Here is a 26,947-nt window from a genome sequence, read left to right as displayed (position 1 = left end):
CTTGCACCGATTCCCCAAAGTCCAGGGCTCACAGTCTCTGTGCCTGTCTTTCCTGGCCGCCTCCAGTCCTCTCTCCAGCTCTGTCCACTTCCACCCGACATCCACTGCTCACTGAAGGGAGGCGGCCCCTATATGATTCCCGGACGAGCACCAGGTGTTCCTGGCATTCTTCCCTTGGCCACGCCCCAGCGTGGCGGAAGTGCAGGCTGTCCTCCCGGCAGCTCTCCGGGTGCCCTCCAAAGTCTTCCCCCCGGCACTTCCGCCACACCAGGATATACCGGCATCGGGGCGCCGCCTGGCGGTGGCCACGGGTCCCTACAGGGCTGGGCTTCCAAGCCCTTTACCCGAGGCCCCCAACATAACCAGGACGGACGCCTCCCTCGCGGCCTGGAGAAGGCACAAGCCCTCCTCTCGTCCTCCTGGGCGTCCTGGCTGGGCTCCAGCCCCGGCCAGGGACCACAGTGCCCCACCACTAGCGAGGACACGTGGGTCCGAGCGACACTTCCTGAAAGGGCAGCACGTCCCCAGAGAGGGTCCTACTATGCACCCTGGGACATCTCAGTTCGGCACCCCCTCCGACGCAAACGTGCTCCTCTGGTCTCTCGCCCCCGCTGTCCCCACCAGCTGGGTCACCTTTGGCCTCCCGGCAGGGAGCCCTCCCACGGAGCGGCCCGTTCCAGGAGGGCAGGTCCCAAACGACGTCGGCACCAGCACTCGTTGGGGCTTCGGACCTGTGAAAAAAGAAAAAGGAGGGCCAGAAGCACTGCCAGGACACTCACCTGGAGCGTCCTGTCGGTCTCTGTACTGGCAGTGCTCTTGCCCCCCTCCGACAGCCCCCGACTTTCCTGCTTGAGTCCTCCACCGCAGGTTCCATGCCCGTCCACTCGCTGTCCTCGGGACCGCTCTCGCAGGCAGCTCGCCCAGCCGCCCAGGAGATTCCCTCTGCCCCCGCAGAGGATGGCCCTTCTCCGGGCGCTCGCCCCCAGCGAGACACCCCTTCCTATCGGGATATACCGGCATCGGGGCGCCGCCTGGCGGTGGCCACGGGTCCCTACAGGGCTGGGCTTCCAAGACCTTTACCCGAGGCCCCCAACATAACCAGGACGGGCGCCCCTGCAGCGGTCTGGAGGAGGCACAAGCCCTCCTCTCGTCCTCCTAAGGCCCCGCCGGGCTCCAGCCCCGCCAGGGACCACAATATATATATATTGTAGATATGGCGGCCATGTACCCGGCCAATACCCCCAAGCTGCCAGGTGGAGCCCTCCTTGCAGCATGGAGGTCCCCAGAAGACCAGCAGGGCATTATGGACCATGTAGTTTTTATGCACCGCCCTGCTGGATGCCATGGGGCCACGAGGAGCTGCAGGGAGGACCGAAGAGTTCTTCATGCCCTATGACCCGGAAGTTCGTCATAGGAAGAGCGGCGGGCTTCGGGTGAGAAAAACATCATTTACCCTGACCGGAAGGAATAAGGACTTGTGGACTGTTGGGAAGGAACACCTCCGGGTCAGGGAATATAAAAGGACTGTGGGAGCTCCCAGATGATGAGCTGAGTTGGGAGGCAGGGTGGCTAAGCGTCTGGGAGTGGAGGATTGTTCATTGTTATTGGAGAATTGTGGAGAGGAGCGTGCTTTGTGCACAATTATTATTATAATAAATAATTATTGGACTTTTATCTGGTGTCTGACGTGGTGTCTGAGGGTACAAGGGTGCGAGCAAGCATCTTATTCTATCACAATTGGCGTAGCTCGGCAGGATTCTCTGGCCGTCCAGTTTGGCAGAGGACCTGTATTAAAAAATTTTATTGTGGACAGAATACCCCGGGAAGACAGCGTCACGACACACATAGGAAAAATCGCCAGAAACCTCACCTTTATCAAGTCCGTCATGGGAAGAAGAAGAAAAAGCAGCGCGCCAGCAACAGCGGAGGTCTAGCGTTCGACATTCCTTACGCTCAAGGCGAGCCATGGAGCAGCTACGAGTTTGGGAGAGATTTCCGGAGGAAGACGTCTCCGACGAGGTATGTGCTGGGAATGTACTTTATAATCTTTTTAATTTAACACATGATGTCCCATGTACATACCTCCCAGATGTCCATCCGAAGGCTCTGCGGGAGGCAGAAGACAAACCCGAAGCGATGGCGCTCTCGTTCAGGCAAACGAGCAACCCGAAGGACTTCCGCATTACGGGTGCGGCAAGGGACACGTGACCTACCACGAAGGAATCCAGGAAGGTGACGTTCCATGTTCAGATGTTTGTGGCTTCACCCAAGAAAAGACGGACTTGGTTTTCGAAGGAAAAGGGAGATGAGCGGCACCGCTCTCCCTACAAAAAGTAAGGAGGTCCGGAAATGACTGATCGGTCTGTCGACAAATTGATGCAGACTGATTGCAGTCAGCCAAAAGCGGCACCGCGGTCCTCCAAAAAGAACTCCAAATCCCAGGCTCCCTTGCGGGACCTGTCGAAGCACGTGCCAGGAGCGGCCGTGTTTATTGGCTCCCAGCCGGAGGGTAAGGCTAATGATGGCTTGAGCGTGCCTCCGGTTGCATTGAATAAATTTTGGGCGTGCACGAGCTGGAGAAGTTGCTTCAGCCCGTGCACAGTTTTACAGGTGGTGCAAACAATCCAGACGATCGTTGCAGACTTGAGAGGAGCGGCTGAAAAGCCTATGAACAAATTAAATGAGTACCTGCGGCGATTGTCTCGGGAGCCACCTGTCTTAATTGATTTAGCGGTACAGGTAGGTAAAGCCGGTACCGTATATAATGAAATAGGGACGCAAAGTGACACGGGCCCGCGTTTAATCCATAGCGGGTGCCAAGTGGATGCGTGCCCTACAAGAGAGGCCGGTACGATAACCGGTGGCCAGCGGAAGGGCTAATCGATCCGGGGCAGCTACACAGTGCTGACTCCGGGCGAGACAGCCCTAAAGACGCCGCCACCGGTAATTTATAAAGTAAAAGGGGTGCAGACAGTAAAGGGTCTCTCTTCATCTAGTAGAGACTCAGACTGTGGACAAGCCCCAGATCAAGCAGGAGATCCCGAAAATAAAACGGGGGTCTCCTGACAAAGAAAGAGAGAAAGCACCATTAGAGGCGGCAGGGGTTTCACTCCCAGCAAAACAAGGGGCGGACCTAACATTTCCTAATTGTTTTCAGTCCCGCAGGGGGAGAATACCAGGAGGACGGAGGCAGTGCTACGGGTGCCGAAGGTTGGGCCACATTTGGCGATACTGTCCTTGGAGAGAGGGGGACAAGATATCAAACTGGAATAATATTCCCCCTAGGTTCTCCAGGGACCAAGATATTCAGATTAATCAAGGCTCAACGGAATGTCCTCTTGGAGGAAGACTTCCCTCTCGGGGCAGGCGCTCGAATCTTTATAATTTACGCTGGGGGAATACTGTAAGATATGGCCGCCATGTACCCGGCCAATACCCCAAGCGCCAGGTGGAGCCCTCCTTGCAGCATGGAGGTCCCCAGAAGACCAGCAGGGCATTATGGACCATGTAGTTTTTATGCACCGCCCTGCTGGATGCCATGGGGGCCACGAGAGGGAGCTGCAGGGAGGACCGAAGAGTTCTTCATGCCCTATGACCCGGAAGTTCGTCATAGGAAGAGCGACGGGCTTCCGGGTGAGAAAAAACATCATTTACCCTGACCCGGAAGGAATAAGGACTTGTGGACTGTTGGGAAGGAACACCTCCGGGTCAGGGAATATAAAAGGACTGTGGGAGCTCCCAGATGATGAGCTGAGTTGGGAGGCAGGGTGGCTAAGCGTCTGGGAGTGGAGGATTGTTCATTGTTATTGGAGAATTGTGGAGAGGAGCGTGCTTTGTGCACAATTATTATTATAATAAATAATTATTGGACTTTTATCTGGTGTCTGACGTGGTGTCTGAGGGTACAAGGGTGCGAGCAAGCATCTTATTCTATCATATATATATATATATATATATACAGTATAATTTAGGTATGAGTTAAGGCTAGTTGAGTATGCATGCTTTTTTGTTGATATCATCCTGAGATGCTTCTTGCAGTATTCTCCAGAATGCTGATCTGTAGAAGAAGCACAGTCTACCTTTTTGTTCATTAACTCCACCTTTTGCACAGCATATCTTAGTATAGAATGCTAGACTGGGAGCCAGTGCTCATCACTAGCTTTCTTGCTATCTTAGAGAATATGTCTTTTTTTACTTAATTTTAAAATTACTGAAAGAACTTTTTTCCATTTGAGTATGGCCAATACTCAAACTAACTTAAATTCCTTCAAATGCACTTCAGTCACCGGGATCTTTCACATACTGTAAAACATATTCAAAAGTCACTTAAACTGCCTTTAACACATTTAAACTTACTCAGGTTTTATTATTATTATTATTATTATTATTATTTAGCATCTGCTATTTATTAAACATTTACACACTTTTTTCCTCTTATTGCTTACATTTATTTTACTCTGAGAATATGCAAGTTTGAACCCTTACTTCCTGTTGCTGGGCAGCAGTGCCATCCACTGCGCCACCATATTATCCTTACTTCAATAATCTATTTAGTAAGTCAACTGACACACAAACCCACACATACCAACAACATTTTATTCTTAACATAGATTGTCTCCTTATATTTTACAATTATCAAAGAAAATTTTCCTCCAAGACTTGATCAGTGTCTGTATATGTTTTATACATATAAACATTTTTATAAGCAAAGTGGAGATGTTTTCCATGTATAGGATATTATGTACCAGTAACGGCATACTGCACAATAATGTGAAGTGAATACACTTGACCTATAGATTTCAGACTCTTTCTTAGTATGTTTAGCATTCGTTTGCTCAGAAGTTGATACGCTTGCTAGCGGAGCTCTGGACATTAATATTTGTTTTAAATTTGTGTGCACAATATATTTTTAGCAGACACTCTGAACACTCAATTTAATACCAATATATTTCAGACAAAACATTTTCCCTCGACATCTCATAACTAAAGCACAATTTTTTACCTTTCAAACATCCTCTCAATCTCACTTATTGACAGCTCTCAGTCTCTCGCTTGCGCTCTTTCGTCACTTTTGCAACTTCGATGCGCATTAAGATCTAAGTATTTTAAGTTTTTTTAACAAATCCACCTTTGGTTCTGCATGGCAAACTTCCGCACGTACCGATTTTGCAAGCGCTACTACAGTTACACTTCTCATAATTTTTCTGATCTATGTAAGCTGTTAGAAAACCTTTATATTCCGCTCTCACTCACTTTGTTGATTAGAATAAACAAACACTTGACAGCCTCTGATGACATAATCTCCCGCAACGTGCGCTCCAGCTCACATTACTGCTACGCAAGCATTGTACTGTTTATACTTGCGCATATACTTTACGTAAATCTGTAAGATTACACAAGGTTGCAGTGCGAGGTATCATCACGGTGAGAAATTGTTCGGCTTCCCTGTGTTGTGAATTGCCCGAAACATCCATTAAATTCCAAAGACACCTTGCCACAATATCTCTGAAAATGATGTTTAAAAATTACATCCATTAATTCATGGATGCGCCCATTCCAGCAAGCATCCGGCACAAGACAGAAGCAATCCCTGGACGTGGCATCTGTTCATCGCAAGGTGAACACAAGTGCGCACATACATACGCATTGTTTTAGCATCACCAGATCCCCAAAACTGCATGTCCTTGGAAGGAACCAGAGCATACTGTGGAAACCCATCAAGAAAACATGCAAACTCCATGCAGGGAACACCAGGGACGTGACTCCCTGCGAGGCAGCAGCGCTACTGTTTTGCCACCGTGCCTTCCCCACATGTGTAATTATTAACAGTATTCATTATTTAAATGAAGTTAACGACTTATCTTTAAAATGTAACATACTGTACATACTTTAATGCATTGCATCATGAAAGTGATATCAAGTATAAATCTAAAGATTCTAAAGGTGTTGATAGCTGGAGTATCATAAATTTAATGTGTTCTATATGGCAATTGCTGCTTGCTGCTTCAATGGGTTGCCAAAAGCACGTAGAGATTAACAACTAGGATGGTTTTAAGATGACGTTTACAACAGTCTGCTTTAGTGATAAATTAAACAACAAGCTTAAAATGGACGTTTTGAGATTAAAGGCGTAATATTTTCACTGTATTCTTAATTTTTTTTCTTTGTGGCTCAAATATCCTGCCGTACATTCTGATGCTGCTGTGAAGGTGCAAAAAAAAAAAAAAAAAAAAAGACAGCACAGAAGATGGTATGTGAGACTTATAAAATGTATTGTGCCATTACGTTGGGAAATATGTGACTCTTGAATATAAAAGTACCACGAGTGCATTTGTATGTCGGCATTCTGCTTCACCAAATTGAACCATTCATCCAGGGCTATCCCAAGACTTTATGGGGCCCTAAGCAGAACAATATTTCAACCCCAACTGCCTTAGTGCTGCCAAAACAACTATTGTCAATGCTTGATCATTTGCACACCTACTATAAATTTAGCACACCCATTATCACTTGTATTCGTTGTTGCTGTTGCTTACATTATACCAATGTCAGTCTGGCATGTTTTTACCCTTCTGTGGTTTTTAATCTTAAAAGGTATTAAACTCACCAAGGTGATCTTGTGTTATTGTGCACTTTAATAAAATCCAGGTTTCCTAACTATTTACTAAAGCATTTACTAAAAGCTTTAATTGCTTTTTTGCTAAAAAAATGATCAACATATAAAAGTGCAGAACAACTATCAACTTCAAATGAAATAAAATAACTTATTTTAAAAATAGAAAATGTTGAAATGCTGTCATATAAGTACATGTATCTAGATAGTTGTGTAATAAGAGCGTAACACAACGTGTCGAGCATGCAGTCGTCCAGAGTATGCCAGCCGCTGAGAAAGCATGCACTGCCTCCACTGAAGTAGGCGGCACAGTTATCAGATGCTGATACACTTGTTCTAAACAATGCCTGCGCTTGCCGTTGCTCTGAAACATCCCCATTTCAGCTTTTACTGATGCATTCAGTTTCTTGTCATCATTCTGTGATGGCAATTTTTTTTGGCACAGCTAATGCGGATGCAACAGACTAACACATTGCAATTTCAAGTTGCTGTTCAAAGCTGTTGTCTGATAAAGACGTCAGTCTGTACTGTCAACAGCACGTGCCACAGTTGTCAATGAACTCAGCCCCATCCCTGCATTCATGAGCTTTATAGTGCAGACACCTCCCAGTCCACTGTGCTCATTCTTAGTTGGAGCAGGGAGACTGACTGCTGCTGGTCTGTTGTTGACTGAATTAATGAGCAACACACTACACCATGGGCCAAAAAAACATGCCACTTAATTATTTTCAACTATTTTAACTATTTCTTGATCGATTTTTACATTTTTACTCGCTATATATGCAAGCTTGGCCATTACCGTTCAGCCGGGAAATCCAGCAGTTTCATTCCCGGGAATGCTGAAATGAAAAACATCTGGGAATCCGACACTCCCAATTGGATTCCTTAGTCAAAGGGTACTACAGTCACTAGTGCAAGTTACCATGACTTACTGGAGACCAATGTGAAGCTTGCTATTCGATCCAAGCAGCTGGGACTGCTGTCTCAAGGAATCCTTGACAATGCCCGGCCACATATTGCTAAGAACACCGAGGCTTGTCTGGAGAAACTGAATTTTGAGGTATTGCCGCATCATTCTTATACACCAAATTTGGCACTGATTTCCACCTTTTTGAACCTCTAAAAAAAATCTGGATGGTCATCATTTTAAGACACATGACGATGTGAAGAAAGCGGTGCATGAGTAGTTATGAGCACAAGACAAATCTTTTATTCTTTTGGAATCCAGGCAATTCCAGGCAGGTGGTGCAGTTTAAGTTTAAAAAATATATGTTTTAATCTAAAGTATTCTGTGGAAATGGCCAAACCTGTCTCTAAGGCTGTAACATGCTAAGCTATTAAAATAAAATACTCCACAATCCAAATCATTTTTTAGAAAGAACAACAATGCTAGAGACAGAAAACATGAAAGCAGCATCAAAAACATTGTGAGCAGCTCAGCATAAATAGCACTGTAGACTTTACTGCTAAAGTCTGTGGATTATAACACATATTTGCAAATTTTTGCTGCTGTACGCTTTTCTTACATAACAGCAAAACAGGTCGGCCATCAACAATTTAAAACCACATTAACTATATTGCAGTGTTCAAGATAAACCCAGATTAAACTTGAAATCTTTTTGTGTCATGGGCCTGAAGCTACTATGTAAGTGGACATAAGACTATAGATACAATTTACAGAAAGAGAAAACCCCACAAATAGATAGGAAACACAAATTTAAGTAATAGTCTAACATCTAACTGAAGTTAATGGAGGAATCAGTGTACAGTACTGATACCAGTTAGGCACACAATTGCTATTAGGGAATTTAATAAAGGATTAGGGATTTTTCTTCTCTTTTAGCATGCTTCATTGATGGTAGAAGACAGTAAAGAGTGCTAGTAAATTTAATTAAATGTAATACCAATTATTAGTATGCTGAAGTGTCAAATACCTTGATGGGACGCTAGTACTGCTATAGTACTGTATATGAGTAGAATGAGTGTATCGCTGTATATGTCTCACAGTTGCTTCTGAATCTTAAACCATTTTTTTTACTTCTTAGAAGCTCTGCAACACACAATGCAACATCAGATGTTTCCACGCAATGCAGAAAATGTCGGGCCAGCTAAATTCAGAGTACTGCTCTCCACAGACAGCAGTAAACTTTATGAGAATAAAATCAAAGTAGCGGTTATGTGAAAAATATAGTAGATTTTTATTATAAATACTGATTAAAACAGAAAGAAAATTTGGTTTAGGTGAAGGCTACACTCCTTTTCATTTCATTTTAGTGTAGCTGTTCTTGCCTGTAGCAAAGATTTTACTAGAATACTATCTCAAGTGACAATATAATACTGCACGTATAGTTTCTCTTTCATATTGCTCTTTTCGATAGCACATATTGTCACTCACATTAAGCAGAACTGGTTTCTAATTTAAAAACAGAAGTCAATTACAGTGAACCCTCGTTTATCACGGTTAATCCGTTCCAGACTCTACCGTGATAAATGAATTTTCGCGAAGTAGGATTCTTTACTTATAAATCAAATATTTTTGCAGTTAGAGTATAAAAAACCTGTTTACGACCTTCTAAATACGTTTTTTAACATTATTAGAGCCCTCTAGACATGAAATCACACAATTTAGTCACCATTACACTCGTATTACCCAATATATTAGACAAAATAAGAGAAAATAAGACATATTAGACGTTTTAAATATATTATTACTAGGCTCACCCGCCTTTTAAGGCGACCGACTTTTATCCTCAATTTGTGTGCGCTCCATGTGTACATCAGGCATGTAAGTGTAGGGAATGAGAACATTAAAGTGCCCATTCATAACATCTCCCGAAAACCTAAGTTTTTTTATCCCCTTGAGTGCCTGTCCAAAGTCGTACAATGTCAGCCCGAATCTGTGCCGCAAAAGACGGAGTTTCATGCACTAAATAAGCTATAGATGAGAATAAGCAAGCACCATCTCCCCTAATATTTACTACGCGTTGAGGCATTTGTACTCCATCAACATTAATTATTTCCAGAGACATAATTTTGTCTATTTTTCCAGCGCATCGCGCACAAAAGCAAGGAGATGATGGGAGCAGCAGAACTCTGCTCACATCGCATCACTTCGTACCGCAAGCCGCAAGTAGTAAGTCTGTGATAAGTGGAATACCGCTACGCTTTGCACTCACGGGACGGAAGGACAATCCCGAGCACTTTTATATAGTAGATTATTGTACTGTACATTTAATTACACACACACACAGTTCTTACACACAACCACTAACCTATGAAGGCACAACCTCAGTAGGAGAGTCTTCAGGTGGTACAGTATATTCAGCAGGTGCATCGTTGTCTTCTTCCGCTGAAGGAGTACTAAGAGTAGGCAGTGGGTATCTGGGTGCGCGGCTGAAGAACATCTTGATAGGCAGTTGCTGGTGCTGTCTTTTCATATGCGTGAGGAGGCTTTTGTAGAGTATTGCCATCTTTGATCATATCCACGAGTTTCACCTTCTCCTGGATAGCAAGCATCTTTCTCCGGCACTTAGTTTTATTGTCAGAAGGCTTAGAAAAAGAAGCACATTTAGGAGCCATCTTGGGGCTTAGATAAAATTTTTCAGAAAGCACATGCGTAGTGACGTAAGCGTGTATGAGAAAAAATCGCGATAGAGTGAAGCCGCGGAAGTCGAAGCGTGATATAGCGAGGGATCACTGTATTATGACGATATTGTCCACATAGTTGACACACAATACCTCAACCAGCAGTACTTTATTACATTTAGCAATTTAAAAGTACTCTGATCTAGCTCAAGATTGGACAATGTCGGTCCTGGAGAGCCGCATTGGCTACACGTTTTCATTCTAACCCAATTGCTTAATTAGAAATCAATCCTTGCCAATCAGTCCCTATTTAATTTTATGGCTTGTTAGTCTACAATGTAAGGTTCTTATATTGTAGATTTTTTTCCTTTCCAAGGATATCATTCAAGTGATTTCAAGCCTAAAATGTATCCTATTCAGTCTTTTATTAAATCAAACAGTGCATGATGAACACACACAGATATAAATGGAAATAAACTAGATGGAGAACTGCTGGCTGCTTTGTCATTTAAATCTTATTGCTAATAAGGAGCCATTAAAACACTAGATGCAGCTGTTTAAGATTGAAATAAGCAGTTAAGGGTGGGGAACCTTAACACGCAAGACCACTAAAATGAAGCATCAAAATGTCACTTAAACAATAAGTGCTTCATCACCATTAATTGACTTCTCATTAAGAAACTGTGTTGGAACAAAAACCTGCAGCCACTGCAGGTCTCCAGGACCAACATTGCCCACCCCTGATCTAGCTGAACCCATGTCTTGATGCAGCTTATTTAGTTGGAAAAGGCATAGGTAGTCTATATGATAACAGCATTGCTCATATTTAAATGCTATAAAGTACTGTTCTTGTTTCAATTATATCAGTTAGCACTGTTTTTTTAGTGTTGAAACATAAAATGCATTTTTTCTTCAATAAAAAATGCATTTTAATGAAACTAACTTATTTGCAATTTGAAATTTTTGTTCTTTAAGTTTATAAAGTTTGAATATTTTTGTTTTCTCTCTCTAAACACATGTTTTGTCACACTTTCACAAACTTGTTGTCATATGTCTGTACTTTATACTGCTAAAATACTACTCTGCAACCTCCATTTTTTCAGACACTATGCTTCTTTGGATTGCATGACGTCATGTGACAATTAGTGTGGCAATCAAACAGTTTCTGAGTTTTGCTGTTGTGGTGAACCTGTTTTCTAACTACTGTCTTTTTCACTTTTTTTCTGTCTTCCATCTTTATTTCTTTTCCCGTTTCATTTTCTAACCCCACCCCTCTCCCTTTTCCTATCTTTTACCATCAGTATGTTGCATTTGGTTCTCTATTCTTCATCCTTATCTCCATCACCACTTTCTGCTTGGAGACACATGAAGCCTTCAACACCATCATCAACAAGACTGAGAACTGGAGTGCAGACAACGTGACACGACAGGAGGTAGTCATCGAAGTGGTCACAGACTCCTGGCTCACCTATGTAGAGGGCGTGTGCGTAATATGGTTTACCATTGAGTTTCTGATGCGGATCACCTTCTGTCCAGACAAGGTGGATTTCATTAAGAGCTCGCTCAACATTATTGACTTTGTGGCCATTCTGCCCTTCTATCTGGAAGTAGGGCTAAGTGGCCTGTCTTCCAAGGCAGCCAAAGATGTCCTAGGTTTCCTTCGAGTGGTCCGTTTTGTTCGGATTTTGAGAATTTTTAAGTTGACACGCCATTTTGTGGGACTGCGTGTACTGGGTCATACACTGAAAGCCAGCACGAATGAATTCCTTCTTCTCATCATTTTCTTAGCTCTGGGGGTTCTTATCTTTGCCACAATGATATACTATGCTGAGAGAATTGGGGCTGATCCAGGTGATCCTACAGCCAGTAACCACACTAATTTCAAAAACATCCCTATTGGATTTTGGTGGGCAGTGGTCACTATGACCACACTGGGCTATGGAGACATGTACCCTGTTACTTGGTCTGGCATGCTGGTCGGGGCTTTATGTGCCTTGGCTGGGGTGCTGACCATTGCTATGCCAGTGCCCGTCATTGTGAATAACTTTGGGATGTACTACAGTTTGGCAATGGCCAAGCAAAAGTTGCCCAAGAAGAAGAATAAGCACATCCCTCGTCCCCCCCAGCCAGGATCCCCAAACTACTGTAAGCCTGATGCAATCGCCTCTCCTCAGAGGGCCATCAACTCTGGTTTGCAGGGAGGATTAGGGGGTGACTGTCCTTTGGCTCAAGAAGAGATCATTGAGATCAACAAAGCAGGTGAGAAACCTCCTCATCCACAAGGCTTGTACTCTTCTGTCATTGTCTTGTACATCATTATTCATATTGTATTCTTATGTCACAAGGTTTTTGGTAATAGATTACAGTATGCAGGGGTGTAGACTTCCACTGTTTAGTGAAAAAATGCTCAAAAACTTTATGCCATCCATCAAAGAACATTCATAATTTATTTCAAAATTTACTGAACCATAGAAATGGTATATGTTAATCACACTCATACAGTCCTATAACAGATTACAAGTGAACATTTGAAACATATAACATTAATCCTCTGTCATCTAATAAAATTAGATTTCACAGAAAGTATGCCCGTAGCAGGAACCTAGCAGGCTCAACTACCAGCTTACATGATATTACAAAGCTGAGGCATAATCTAGATAGTAAAAAACTACATTAAGTTTGAAGAAAGTAGTTAGGTCATACTGAAATAAGCCATTTTTGCTTTCTCTTATGTGTCATAGTAATAGGATGATTACTATTTTACTAGACATGAATAATTACTTAAGCCCCTAAATCCTACCAATCTGCTCTCTAGGCTTTAAAGCCACTTGTAAATTGCTCAAAATACAAAATGAAACCTGTCAGTTGCCATGTGAAACTGAATAAATGATGCATTGTGTGGGTCTACAACCACAGAAATAATACAAGAGACATACCAAACTTGCATTGGTACAAATGTATAAACATAATAAAAAGTGTGAAACAAATCTTTGAGGTGGGATTTGCGCTTAAAAACTAAGCTGGTTATATGTTTGCAAAAAGAAAAAGGTGATTGGCAATATATATTTTTATATAATTTGAACCTATGAGCCATTATCAAAAAAGCTGCTTTAATTAAAGGTAGCAATAAGGAATAATAACATTGTAATTCTAGACAGTGCAGAATGAGAATACAATTCAAATTAAATAACACATTTTGCAAGGATCGTCAACTATGTCAAAAGAAAAATGAAAGATTGTTTGGATTTGAGCCATTGAGACTCTCCAGCATTGCAGGGTAAAGACATACAGTAGCTTAATTGCAGATTAGATACCAGTTAACTGTAAGACAAATATATACATACATGGAAAATGTATAATCTCCAACCAATCTAGTGGACAGAGTTCAAGGAATTCCTAACTACCTGGACACAAAGAGCATGTACAAACTCTAATCAGATAGACATTTGTAACCAGGTTCCTGAGTCTAGCTATTCACTGTCTCATCAATTATTGCTGATTGTTATATCTGTTTCTGTAGATCTAAAAATATTAATATTTTACATTTATTCATTTTTGTATTAATTTTAATTAAAGCAACAATCCATACAATCAAACTTGACAAAACCAAAATTTAACCCCCACCCAAAAGAAAGAGAGGAGAGCCAGCCAACAAAGCAAATCTTTGAAGCCGCAAGGAAGTAAGAAAATCCTTTTATTGCTTAGATCCTGCCATATTTTTAAAACGTTTTGAACAGATCCTCTGAGTGAGAATTCGATTTTTTCCAATTTCAAATAGTAAAGGACATCAGATACCACTGATTTAAAAGTGGTGAGTTGGGATTCTTCCAGTTGAACAAGATAAATTTTTCATGCTAGTAATGAGGTAAGGGCAATTGCGATTTCTTTGTCCTTCTCTACTTTAAGTCAGTCTGGGAGTACACCAAACACAGCTGTTAATGGATTAGTAGTGATTGTGACACCAAGGCTATCTGATAGGCATTCAAAGTTTTTTGTCCAAAACAATTTTAATTTAGTGCAGGCCCAAAACATGTGGCCCAGTGAGGCTGGAGTTAGACTGCAACATTCACCGGATGAATCTTGCCCTGGAAACATTTTCAATAGTTTTAATCAAGATAAATATGCTCGAAAGAAGATTTTAAGTCGAATAATTGACTGCATTGTGCAAATTGATCTAGAGTGTATTCTGTGCATGGCTGCCTTCCACTCCTTTTGTGAAATATTAAGTGAAAGATCCTTTCGTCATTGTGCCCTGGGATCTTTGGAAGGAAGGGACTTTAAAATGTTTTTATAAATTGTGAGTCTCCAAGACTAATCACTATTTCTTTTGGAATAGAAATAGGTCTAAGGTGAAGAAAATTTGGCATGATTTATTTAGCAAAGTTTCTATCTTGAAATTAGTGGAAACATTGTCTTGAGAAGATAAATATGAAGATTAATTGTTTATAGGATGCAAAAACATTATCAATGTACAAGTCTGTAAATGTTTTAATGCCATACACTTCCAAGCATTAAATACTGTGTATGTTTGAGAGGGTGGAAAGGAATGGTTTTCATGTAGAGGTCTAACAGATAAGAATTTCTCTGTCTTAAGTTCACTAGAAAAAGCACACTTTTATTCAAATTAATTTTGGGTCCAGGTATCTTTTGAAAGTCTGCTAGTGCTTTTAGGACTACGGGCACAGAGGTTTGTAGGTCAGATGTATACAGTACCATATCATCTGCATATATTGATATTTTCTGTTCAAGTCCTTCTCTGAGAATCCACTTTATCTCTGATGCATTTCAAAAGTAAATAGCCAATGGCTCAATGCCAATTGCAAAAAGCAATTGTAATAAGGAAAATCCTTGTTGAGATCCCCGTTCTTAGTTTGAAATAGTCCAAAACAATGTATAGTATAGAGTAATTTGATATATTTGCATATGTTTGGGCCAAACCCAAATTTGTGCAATGTGGTGAATAGGTAGTCCAATTCAACTATGTCAAATGCTTTTTTTACATCCAGAAATAGTAAGATCTGTGGGGTGTTAGATTTTATTCATACAATAAAGATATGAATCTCTTAGCAGCAGAGATCAAATGTTTCATCCCAGGCTTGTTCCTATATTGCAATAGAAAAAAGAGGTTATAATACAATAAGCTAAAAGATTTCTAGTTATATTATGACAAAACTTTAGGGGGCTTAAATGAATAGGATGTTTTTTCAGTATTTTTTTGAGAAGGCTATCTTGTTTTCCTTTAATATTGAGATATAACAATGCTTACTGATGTAAATCAAATATACATTTTCCTACACCACCCATATCATTGAAAGAATATTTTTAAGAGGTTTTTAGTTATCTTTGGGAGAGTTTGCATGAAGAACTGATGTAAGCATAATTGATAGTAAATATATCAGTGTGCTTCTTTTTTTTCGTTACTGATTGTTCAGAAAAATGTTGTAATGCAAGAATTATGAAATACATACATATCCTGAGGCAATCATTTTTATTCTTTTATTATTATTTCATACAAATATAAAAGTAAAACATATAAAATTATTTAGTTACTTGTTTGTTTATTATAATTAGTAAAAATCTCAATGTCAGTAAAAGCTAATAACTTATTAAATAACTAATAGTATATACTGAACCAAACATCTTTCTTAAAGAATCTTTGAAGAATGAAATTGCTTACAAAGGTCCATCTGTCCACCAGAGAACACACATAAACACATTTACATCTTAACAACTTAGCATCAGTAATTACCATTACAGGATCCCATGCAATTTGCTGAAAAAAACAGTATACGGGTCATATAGAGAAGACACCCCAACAACATTATATGGAATACGCATCAGATAGATCAACCAATGGTTAAGGATGTCATAAGAAGTGTAGGTTTCATTCTTTTTATTGTTAAGGAATGCAGAATGTAGAAAGACGAGATAAGGGTACAAATAGAAAATAGTCAAAGGCTTAAAGCTATTTTTTTATTTGATCATGTGGCACAAACAAAAATTTATTAATTGTCAAAGTCTTAATGTTTGGCATGTTTGGAGGCATCCTAAACACATATTTAGCAAATGTATTTTGGGAAAAGGTATAAGAAACCTACTACTAGTGTGAATTGTGATCTTATAGGTCTTTAGCCTTAGAAAAGCAGATGAAAACAAAATTTTGCTTTGTTAAAATCTTTCTTTTTATTCCATTCGATTTTCATGAAAGTATTTCCTGCAGTGACTTCCTCAAAACTACAAAATTATATTTTGCCCAATTACTTTTGCCTGCTGTGTTTATGTAATTTTGACCCTTCAGCTGCCAGATGTTCTCTGTCCTTTTTCTAGTTTAATACATGTCAAGTCAAGTTGGGGAGCATGCACTTGGTGCAATGCGTTGCCGCACCCTCTGTATGTCGAAACAGCTAGGGATCCCGGTTGGCAACCCCCAAGGCAGACACATGGTCCAGTCCCACCCTCCGGAAATTACCCTCTATCTGCTGTCTGCCGGTGTTATGTGGGCGACCCCTTTCCCTGGTCCAGCCACTTGGGTCCCCAAAAATGAGGATCTTATGAGCCGGATCACCCTTGGGGAAACACGCCACGTGGCTGTAGTGCTGTAACTGACGCTCCCTCATAATGCAGGTAATGTGTCTCATTCGGGACTCCATGAGCAACTGCTCATTCAATACACAAAGTCAAACCAACGGTACTCAAGGATTTTCCAGAGTGACACAGTACCAAAGAAGTCTAGTCTTCTTCTCAGGCCACTGGATAGTGTCCATGTCTCACAACCATATAGTAAGACAGGAAGCACCAAGACGCTAAAGACTTGGACCTTCGTCCTTTTGCATAGATATTGGGAGCGCCACACACCCCTTTCCAGCGACCTCATGACCCCCCATGCTCTCCTAATCCGTCTACTGACTTCACAGGAAGAGTCACCAGAGACATGAATGTCACTGCCAAGGTAAGTAAACCTCTCAACAAGGTCAACATCCTGACCGCAAACAGACACACTGTTGATGGCTGTGCCCAAGAGGTCATTAAAGGCCTGGATCTTGGTTTTTATCAAGGACACTCACAAGCCCAGACACTCAGACTCCTCATTCAGTCTCTCGAGCGCCCTGATCAGAGCCTCCATTGACTCCACAAAGATCACAGCATCGTCAGCAAAGTCAAGATCCGTGAATCTTCCTTCATCAACAGATGCCCCACAGCTGCTGTACCCCACGATCTTGCCTAACACCCAGACCATACAAGCATTGAACAGAGTAGAAGCAAGAACACAACCCTGACGAAAACCAGAATCAACTGGGAAAAACGCAGAGGTCCTGCCTCCACTTTGCACATCACTCACAGTACCAGTGAACCCTCAGGATGTCCCACAGGGCAGCTTGATCAACTGAGTCCAACACTTTGCGAGAATCGACAAAGGCTGGAACTCTGCCGATATTTGCATTTGTGCTCTATGAGAACCCTCAGTGCCAGGATGCGGTCGATGGTACACTTCTTAGGCATAAAACCAGACTGTTCCGGTCGCTGGTAGGTGAGCAAGTGATCATGGATCCTATTGGGGATGAACCTAGCAAGGACTTTACCCGGTACTGAGAGCAGTATTATCCCCCTGCAGTTGCTGCAATCCAGGCGATCACCTTGCCGTTTCCAGTCAGTTGGAAAATGGAAGCAAAGATTGCTTGCAATGCCAGGAGGACAGCCTTACCACCAGCCTGGAGAAGTTCACCCCGGATACCACAGGTCCCTGCAGCCTTTCCCCCCTCTCAGCTGGTTCACCACCTGTGCAATTCCAGTGAGATTGGGTGGTTCACAGCTAATTGGAGGATCATCCTCAAGAACTGTGGACCCAGAGATATCCAACATCCTAGCCGGAGGATCAGCTTTAAACAACTGCTCAAAATAGCCAGCCCAGCGGGTCACAACTGCAGTGTCATCCATAAGGACCGTTCCTTCAGCTGCCCTGACTGTGACTCTCCCGAGAACAGATTCAGATGTGCGTAATGCTGTGATTCCTCTGTAAGTAGGACGTGGGTCACTAGACCACAGATGGTGTGTCACTTGCTCACAGATTCCTCTAACAAACGCCTCTTTATCTGCCCTCAGAGCCCTCGCAGCTGTCCTTCTCAGTTCCCGGTACAGACCAGAGATGCCATTGAGCCGTGCGCTGCGACTCCTCTCGATGATATCCAGGGTGCCCTGCAAGATGAAACACCTCCTGCTGGGAACACCGGTAACACCAACACAGCCCTCAGCAACCTTCAGGATCTTGTCACGGAAAGTCTCCCACATCACATTAGGATCAGTAGTCGTACCCATAATGTGAAAGTTCCTCACACAAACTGTGTGCAAACTAATTAGAAACAGCCTGGTCTTGGAGTCTGGCCAAGTCCAGGCTCATTTTCCTAGTAGGTGGTAACCTACTTGACCTAAGCTGGATCCTAAGAGTAGCAATAACAAGTCTATAGTCAGAATTCACAAACTGGGCACTTCTGTAGACCTTGCAGTTTTTCCAGAGCCTCCAGCGTCTGCCCACAAGGATGTGGTCGGTCTCCTTCACCGCACTACCAGTATTGGAGTACCAAGTGCAATGATGTGGTTCAGGGTGCTGGAACCAGGATACAGCAATTCGCAGCCCCTGACCTTTTGCAAAGTCAAGGAACATGGAGCCACTTTCACCACGGTCACCAGACCCATGGGGACCGAGACAATCCTCATAGCCAGCCCTGTCAGTGCCAGTGGCTGCATTGAAGTCACCCACGACCAAAGGAGTGTCACCTCGTGGGCACCCTTCAACCACTGAGTGAAACTGCGAATAAAATGTCTCTCTCACCGAGACATCATTCACCGCAGTCAGAGCATACACTCAGACAACAGACAAGGCACCCAGGGAGTGCTGTAATCGGAGTCCCATAATACGCTCGTTGAAAGGAGTGACATCAGACACCATCGGAAGAAGCCAATCTGCTACAGCAACAGCTACTCCCTGAGTATGATAGCCATCAGACCGACCAGACCAATAAAAGGTTGTATCCACCTACAGAGATCTGGCAAGTCCCTGGTCTGTGCACCTCAGAGAGTGCCACCACTGAAATGCGGAGTTTACGCAGCTCCTCCAACAGCAGCATCCTGGGTATGATGGTAAACTGCATCCGGCCCTGCAAGCGGTCCTCCAACTTGCAGGGAAATCATGGGGGCTGATGGCAGGATTAGCACTCCGGCCACCGTAAAAAAACTTCACAAAGCTCTGAGACTACAGAAAGGACTCCTTTTTGCTCTCCGCCGGAGTAGCTCTGCTGTAGCCGCCCATAGGAAGGCTGCTCGCATCATGAAGGGGATGGGGGAAAGCCCTCCGGAGCACCATCCCCAGAAGAGTTGAAACCATTGGACAGCCAATAGGGTCAGGTCTGTTGAGGATCGGAACTGGTGTGGTGCTGAAGCGTTGCCTTCTCCACGGCAGCACTTGAGTTCCACTTTGAGGCGGCCCATACCGGTGGGAGCATGGAACGTCTTCTCTCTGGCAAGATGATCATCTTCCTCTGCTGTCGGAGTTTAATACAATGATTATAAAATATATTTGAGTTTTATCTTTGTGAAAAAGGCAAGAGCATCCCAGATTTGACATATGGCCCTGTTTGTTCTTTTTAGCACTATCCTTTATATGTCACCTAGATGTGGACAGTGAAGAATTCACTATGATTCGCAGAAATTTTTCAGTAACTGCACATTGTAGATTTGATTTTTTTTTACTTCAGTTGAGGTTTTTTGTGTTAAGCAATGTGTGAACCTTAAGCCTTATTTTATGTTCCTTGCTAAATACCCAATTCTGAATCTTTCGATAGTCCTACTTACATGGTGTTGTTGAGTTCTAGAAATATTCCTAAAACCAACTAGTTTAATGTTTTACTTCTCAGCACCTTTTTTCTAAACAAATTACAGTGTGAATTAAACCATAGTAAGTTTAAATGGGTAATTTGAAATGGCTTCTGGTGTCATGCTTCTTTTTCTTCAAATTTTAAAAGCATAAAAATGGTGGGTGCACCTGCATAATAAAGGAATGGAGGCAAGCTGATTGACACTCAGAAACAGATAACAGATTTGGAGCAAGGACTGCTTATATTACAAATCAGTGAATTACAGTAACATCTAATAAATTCAAGCAGTTCATTGATTTTCCTTTGCATGCTTAATTTCTAGCACCTTTTACCTTGCAGGTATGAGCACTGTGCTGTTCTGTTTTTTCCTGTGCTTTTTTCTTCTTAAAACTCATTCATAACATCCTACATGAAGTTACGTGCTTAATTATTTAACCACCCAGAGCAAACCAAAACAGAAAAACAAAAAGCTAACATGAAAAAAAGAAAAAATGACAGTAGCCATGTTAAAGCATTGACTTGCTTAAAGTACTTAGTTAATTACATAGATGTCTCTTGTCACTTCCTTGGAGCCCCTTTATCCCTCCTATGCTGTAGGAACATTAACTTATGGCTGGACTTCTGCACAGGCTTATTTGGACTGAAGCTCAGGGTTTCACAGGCTACAGAGGCCCCAAAACTAACATGATTTCATTAAATAATAATTGGGCTTTGTTTTTCAAAGAAATATTCCAGATCCAATCCTCTTTATCCAATTTACCGTTATACCCGTGATACAGTAACTCATCCGCCGCTAGTCGCAGACATAGTGTCTCCAGTGAACTGCAGGTAGTGTCGGAGCGAGGCTGTTGAAGATTATTTGCAGCAGCAGGAGGACTGAATACAGGCTTTTGAAATGGAAGGCACGTGCACAGAAAACAATTGTCATGTTGTACTAATGACAGTTCTGGAGTAATGACCAATAATTGCATTATAGATTCAAGTTCTAGTGATATTGAAACATACGAAAGTGATGACTTTGCATAAATGGTAAACTGTGATGTTTCTTCAGAATGTACATGTTGTAGCAAGAACTTTGAGTAATTTTCAAAGCTGCTCTTCACTGATCTACAGGGTTCAAGGTAGATTTATGAGGTACAGGTGATCCTTTACAGAATTTTGTTCTTTTAATAAGCAATATAATATTAAATGTAGTCTGACAGATTGAACCCAACAGACATGAACAGCAACTTTTCCAAAAATCCTCACTGAAATTAAATTCCAGGGTGCTCATGTGGTCTGATGACAGCTAAGACCAGCTGCTAGCTTTCTTTGCACTTATTTTACTGGAATATAATAATACAAAAGCCTGACATTAAAATGTGCTGATCAACAAAACCTTTAATTAAAACACCTTATGGACATTCTTGAATAGGATATGGATCACAAGTGAAAAAATTTCAGCTTACATGTCAGACATTTAACCTGTCATTTCACACAACAGTCAGAAATTATTCTGTATATTTATCATACCTGAGCAATGCTGTTGTTATCAGGTTTCTTGTGGTTTGGAAAGATCATTTGACAATGAAGCAATATGAACTGTACCATGTACAATTTCTCAATTTATCATGATGATATCATCATGGACTACTTGATTCTAAATTTATTCTCTCCAGTAAGTGAAAATAATGCTTAAAATCTTATTATTAAAATCAAATATTATTAAATGTGACCTTTTGAATTTAGTGAATTCCAAGATAATTCAGATAATTTTTTCCAATACCTTACTTTTAAAATCTGGTTTGTCAGAAATTACAAGATGTATATGTGCTTTATTGGCTGGTTAGAAAACTTACTAAAAGTAATATTTAATGGATGAGTCAAATTAATTACATTTTTGAATGTCACAAACTCATGGTGCTTTAATTGTCTAAATCTCTTTTTTGTACATTTGTCCAAACTTCAAGAATTTGGGTGTGAAATTGATCTTGTCAGTTTTACACTTATCCATTATTTCAGCACGCTTTTAAAACAGCCTTTGTTATGCTATTTTATATTTAAGTGAGTTACTTTTCTATTGCTTAATCTGTGCTCAAATTCAGAATTAGAAAAGTAACTGGACTGACATCACCAGCTGTCTTTTAATCAAATACATTCAAATATATTTGTTCAACACATTTAGGGGGTTATATTCATGAATAATAGTTTGCTTTCAAAAATCAAATGAATGAGACACATTTGTATATTCATATTTTAGCAGTGAAGTATGCTGCTTTGCCATTCCTGTTAACTTTATGTTCTGTTTATGTCTCAGTGATTATATGTTTCAGTTAACACAGAACATGTGACATTGATAAGGAGATGTGCTTTGTGCCTCCAAGCATTGAAACTCTAAATTGATTTTATTTTGGTATTAATAAATGGAGCAGCTCACTTCATTGCTGGTGTACACAAGTCAAACACGGCTTTGTTTGAATCTTACCTTGATTTTAACTTGCTACAGCTATGGTTAGCATTGCCAGTGTGATGTTTCCTCCCATAGTTATTCATGTATATCTGTTGATGCATACAAGGATTCCTCTGTGATCATGAACTGTATATGACAGCTAAGAAAGTTCTGAACTATGTACTGTATATGATGAGATAAAAGTGGCAATAACAAAAGGCTATGTGTGTATGATTTGAGTTTTTTTTAATAATAGATAATCATGTGCAGAAATCCTCCTGCCTCAACCACAAGGCAGACATGAATTCTGTTGTCTTTCTTTTTATTACGTTTTAATGTGTTACTTTATCATCATCACTGTGAACCATTGTTATATGTAGTTTTTAGTCTTGAATTTTTCACATCTTTTTGTGTCTTATGAAGTAATTTGTCTACTTGCAGTCATGCAGACAACTTCTTTCACTCCCTACTAGTTGTTGCGTATATGAAGGAGTAATGTAAAGACATTATGTATACAAAAAATCTACTTTATGATGTAAACTCATTCTGCTCCTGATCATTCTAAGATGTAATTTTTGATTTAGTTGTTATGCTGCCTAACAAAGTATTTATATTTCAGGAAAATTAGACCTACAACGATAGGATGGCTGTAATAACTGTTAAAACCAAGGAGTGCATTCACTTTTGGGTAGCAATTGTTAATTTTTGCTACTTGAAGCCACATTTACTGTATATTCCAAATTTTTAATTCACTAGTTAATAAATTTTCCAAGCCCACTTTAATATAGAGACAGGCTTCATACCCTAAGATATGTTGCTTCTTCCTGCATGATACATTCAGCAGTTCAGGCAATGTAACACTTTATCAATTTTAAAGATAGGTATCAGAATCTGGTTAGGACTAAATTTTCTATTTCAGGAAAATGAACAATTCTCACACATACGTGGTCTGCTAGGCTGTGTTGCATATATTGCTAGAATGACCCTAAGTCTTCACAATGTCCATGAATAATAAAAATGATCAAAGAGTAAACAGAATTTTAAATATATGACAGTAGATTATTTTAAAATCTAGGGTGAAGTATTAATGACTCATTTTAAGATTGTTGAGGTACTTTTCAGAATAATTCATGGATTATGCTTCTTTTTCTGTTAATTACTATACATAAACCGTCCTTGAATTAAGACATTCTGGAACTACCATCTTTTTCTCTATCAGAATAGGTGCATTCCAGTGACTTAGTTATTTTCAAAATTTACCACTCTCTAACATATTTGCAAAACACAACCCAGAGCTCCAGGCACGGGTCTGTAATACTATTGAAAAAGATCTTTCCTGTAATGGCTTAGTACAGCTCTGAATCAGATCAAACATTATCTTTATTAATAAAACTAGCAAAATACCTGCGCTTTGCAGCAGAGAAGTAGTGTGTTAAAGAAGTAATGAAAAAGAAAAGGAAACATTTTAATAATAACGTAACATGATTGACAATGTAATTGTTTTGTCATTGTCATGAGTGTTGCTGGCATATATATATATATATATATATATATATATATATATATATATATATATACATATATATATACATATATATATATATATACATATATACACATATATATATATATATATATATATACATATGTGTGTGTGTGTATATATATATATATATATATATATATATATATATACACATACACACTTAAAAACATATATATACATATACACACATATATATACATATACATCTACATATATATACATATATATACAGTGGTGTGAAAAACTATTTGCCCCCTTCCTGATTCCTTATTCTTTTGCATGTTTGTCACACAAAAAGTTTCTGATCATCAAACACATTTAACCATTAGTCAAATATAACACAAGTAAACACAAAATGCAGTTTTTAAATGATGGTTTTTATTATTTAGGAAGAAAAAAAAATCCAAACCTACATGGCCCTGTGTGAAAAGGTAATTGCCCCCTGAACCTAATAACTGGTTGGGCCACCCTTAGCAGCAATAACTGCAATCAAGCGTTTGCGATAATTTGCAATGAGTCTTTTACAACGCTCTGGAGGAATTTTGGCCCACACATCTTTGCAGAATTGTTGTAAATCAGCTTTATCTGAGGGTTTTCTAGCATGAACCGCCTTTTTAAGGTCATGCTATAGCATCTCAATTGGATTCAGGTCAGGACTTTGACTAGGCCACTCCAAAGTCTTCATTTTGTTTTTCTTCAGCCATTCAGAGGTGGATTTGCTGGTGTTTTTGGGTCATTGTCCTGTTGCAGCACCCAAGATCGCTTCAGCTTGAGTTGACGAACAGATGGCCGGACATTCTCCTTCAGGATTTTTGGTAGACAGTAGAATTTATGGTTCCATCTATCACAGCAAGCCTTCCAGGTCCCGAAGCAGCAAAACAACCCCAGACCATCACACTACCACCACCATATTTTACTGTTGGTATTTCTTTTCCTGAAATGCTGTGTTCCTTTTACGCCAGATGTAACAGGACATTTGCCTTCCAAAAAGTTCAACTTTTGTCTCATCAGTCCACTAGGTATTTTCCCAAAAGTCTTGGCAATCATTGAGATGTTTCTTAGCAAAATTGAGACGAGCCCTAATGTTCTTTTTGCTTAACAGTGGTTTTGCGTCTTGGAAATCTGCCATGCAGGCTGTTTTGCCCAGTCTCTTTCTTATGGTGGAGTCGTGAACACTGACGTTAATTGAGGTAAGTGAGGCCTGCAGTTCTTTAGATGTTGTCCTGGGGTCTTTTGTGACCTCTCGGATGAGTCGTCTCTGCGCTCTTGGGGTAATTTTGGTCGGCTGGCCACTCCTGGGAAGGTTCACCACTGTTCCATGTTTTTGCCATTTGTGGATAATGGCTCTCACTGTGGTTTGCTGGAGTCCCAAAGCTTTAGAAATGGCTTTATAACCTTTACCAGACTGATAGATCTCAATTACTTCTGTTCTCATTTGTTCCTGAATTTCTTTGGAGCTTGGCACGATGTCTAGCTTTTGAGGTGCTTTTGGTCTACTTCTCTGTGTCAGGCAGCTCCTATTTAAGTGATTTCTTGATTGAAACATGTGTGGCAGTAATCAGGCCTGGGGGTGGCTACGGAAATTGAACTCAGGTGTGATACACCACAGTTAGGTTATTTTTAACAAGGGGCAATTCCTTTTCACACAGGGCCATGTAGGTTTGGATTTTTTCTCCCTAAATAATAAAACCATCATTTAAAAACTGCATTTTGTGTTTACTTGTCTTATATTTGACTAATGGTTAAATGTGTTTGATGATCAGAAACATTTTGTGTGACAAACATGCAAAAGAATAAGAAATCAGGAAGGGGGCAAATAGTTTTTCACACCACTGTATATACACATATCTACATATCTACATATATATATATATATATTAGGGGTGGGACTTGTAATTAATTAATCTTGATTAATTGCATGTAATCACACAAGTAAATTTGCCCCAAAGCGCAAATGTTTTTTTTAATGTAAAAGGGTTTTAGTGGGCGACAGAATCAAATAATAGACATGGACATGAATATTGTAAACTCAAGCTCTTTTAATTTCTGAAAAAAATGCATTTAAACTGCATTTCAATTCAAAACAGAAACAAAAATATCATCCCTGGCTAAAATTGGGCAGACTTAAAAATAAAGTGGTATTCTAAGTACTTTAAGTACATGTTCAGAATGGTATTGTCTTTAAATAAGAAGAAAACTTTCAACATAAAGTGCAGTTTTTCTTCTTAAAAAAATAAGGCAGAAACATAAAAGGTAATTTGACCAGCTTCACCTTTAAACTCTGAGTAACCTTAGCCAAAATCAATTAGACGTCACTCCCCCACCCGCCTTAACTGTCAATCCCCCCCACAAACACAGTCTCTCGGAATTTGCATAAGCACAGTCCTTCACCAGCAATTTTAACTTAGTTACAAAGTGATCAAAACTCTTGTTTATACCCTGCGTCCTCTCAATAAACTTGTATCCCGCAAATATCGTATTAGCCGTGGGCATGACAAACGCCAGCGGCAGCCTGTCTATGAACTTAATTTAAACTTTAGGTTTACACCGTGCTTTGTTTCCAAAGTAGTTGCACTCATGAGTATGCTTGTATGTGTCACTGTGCATGACAACCGGCAGCGGGAGCGTGTCTATAAACGTAATTTAAACTTACTGTTTACACCGTGCTTTGTTTCTGCAGTAGATGCGTCACTCACTCGCTTCTTATTGTTTTGCTGCCTTCTCAATTGTATAATGCATGTTTTCTTCAGTGCTCTTTGGAGCTCCTCCTTGTTTTCTACGTACTGCATTCACAGTCAGTTCACATGATTACGTGGGAGGCGTGATAACGCAACACGCAACTCCGCCTCATATGGCCATCGAGCTGCAGTCTATTACAGTATATGGACAAAAAATAGGTTCCAGTT

The 26,947-nt window shown here is 40.6% G+C and overlaps 1 protein-coding gene across 6 annotated transcripts in view; it reads left to right on the top strand.

Moving 5' to 3' along the window:
• Positions 1–26,947, top strand: part of kcnc3a (potassium voltage-gated channel, Shaw-related subfamily, member 3a) — a 212,630-nt gene that overhangs the window by 155,896 nt on the left and 29,787 nt on the right. For all 6 annotated transcript variants that reach the window (XR_005636104.1, XM_039773767.1, XM_039773768.1 and 3 more), the window contains exon 2: positions 11,500–12,457. Coding sequence is in view for 5 of the 6 variants with exons in the window: in XM_039773767.1 (XP_039629701.1) it covers positions 11,500–12,457 (958 nt within the window). In the remaining variant the exon portion in view is untranslated. The remainder of the gene's footprint in view (positions 1–11,499; positions 12,458–26,947) is intronic.

The sequence above is a fragment of the Polypterus senegalus genome, chromosome 13, assembly GCF_016835505.1.
Source record: "Polypterus senegalus isolate Bchr_013 chromosome 13, ASM1683550v1, whole genome shotgun sequence".
Taxonomy (NCBI): Eukaryota; Metazoa; Chordata; class Cladistia; order Polypteriformes; family Polypteridae; genus Polypterus; species Polypterus senegalus.
The sequence above is the reverse complement of the archived record's forward strand: the minus strand, read 5'-3'. Positions and strand labels throughout refer to the sequence as shown.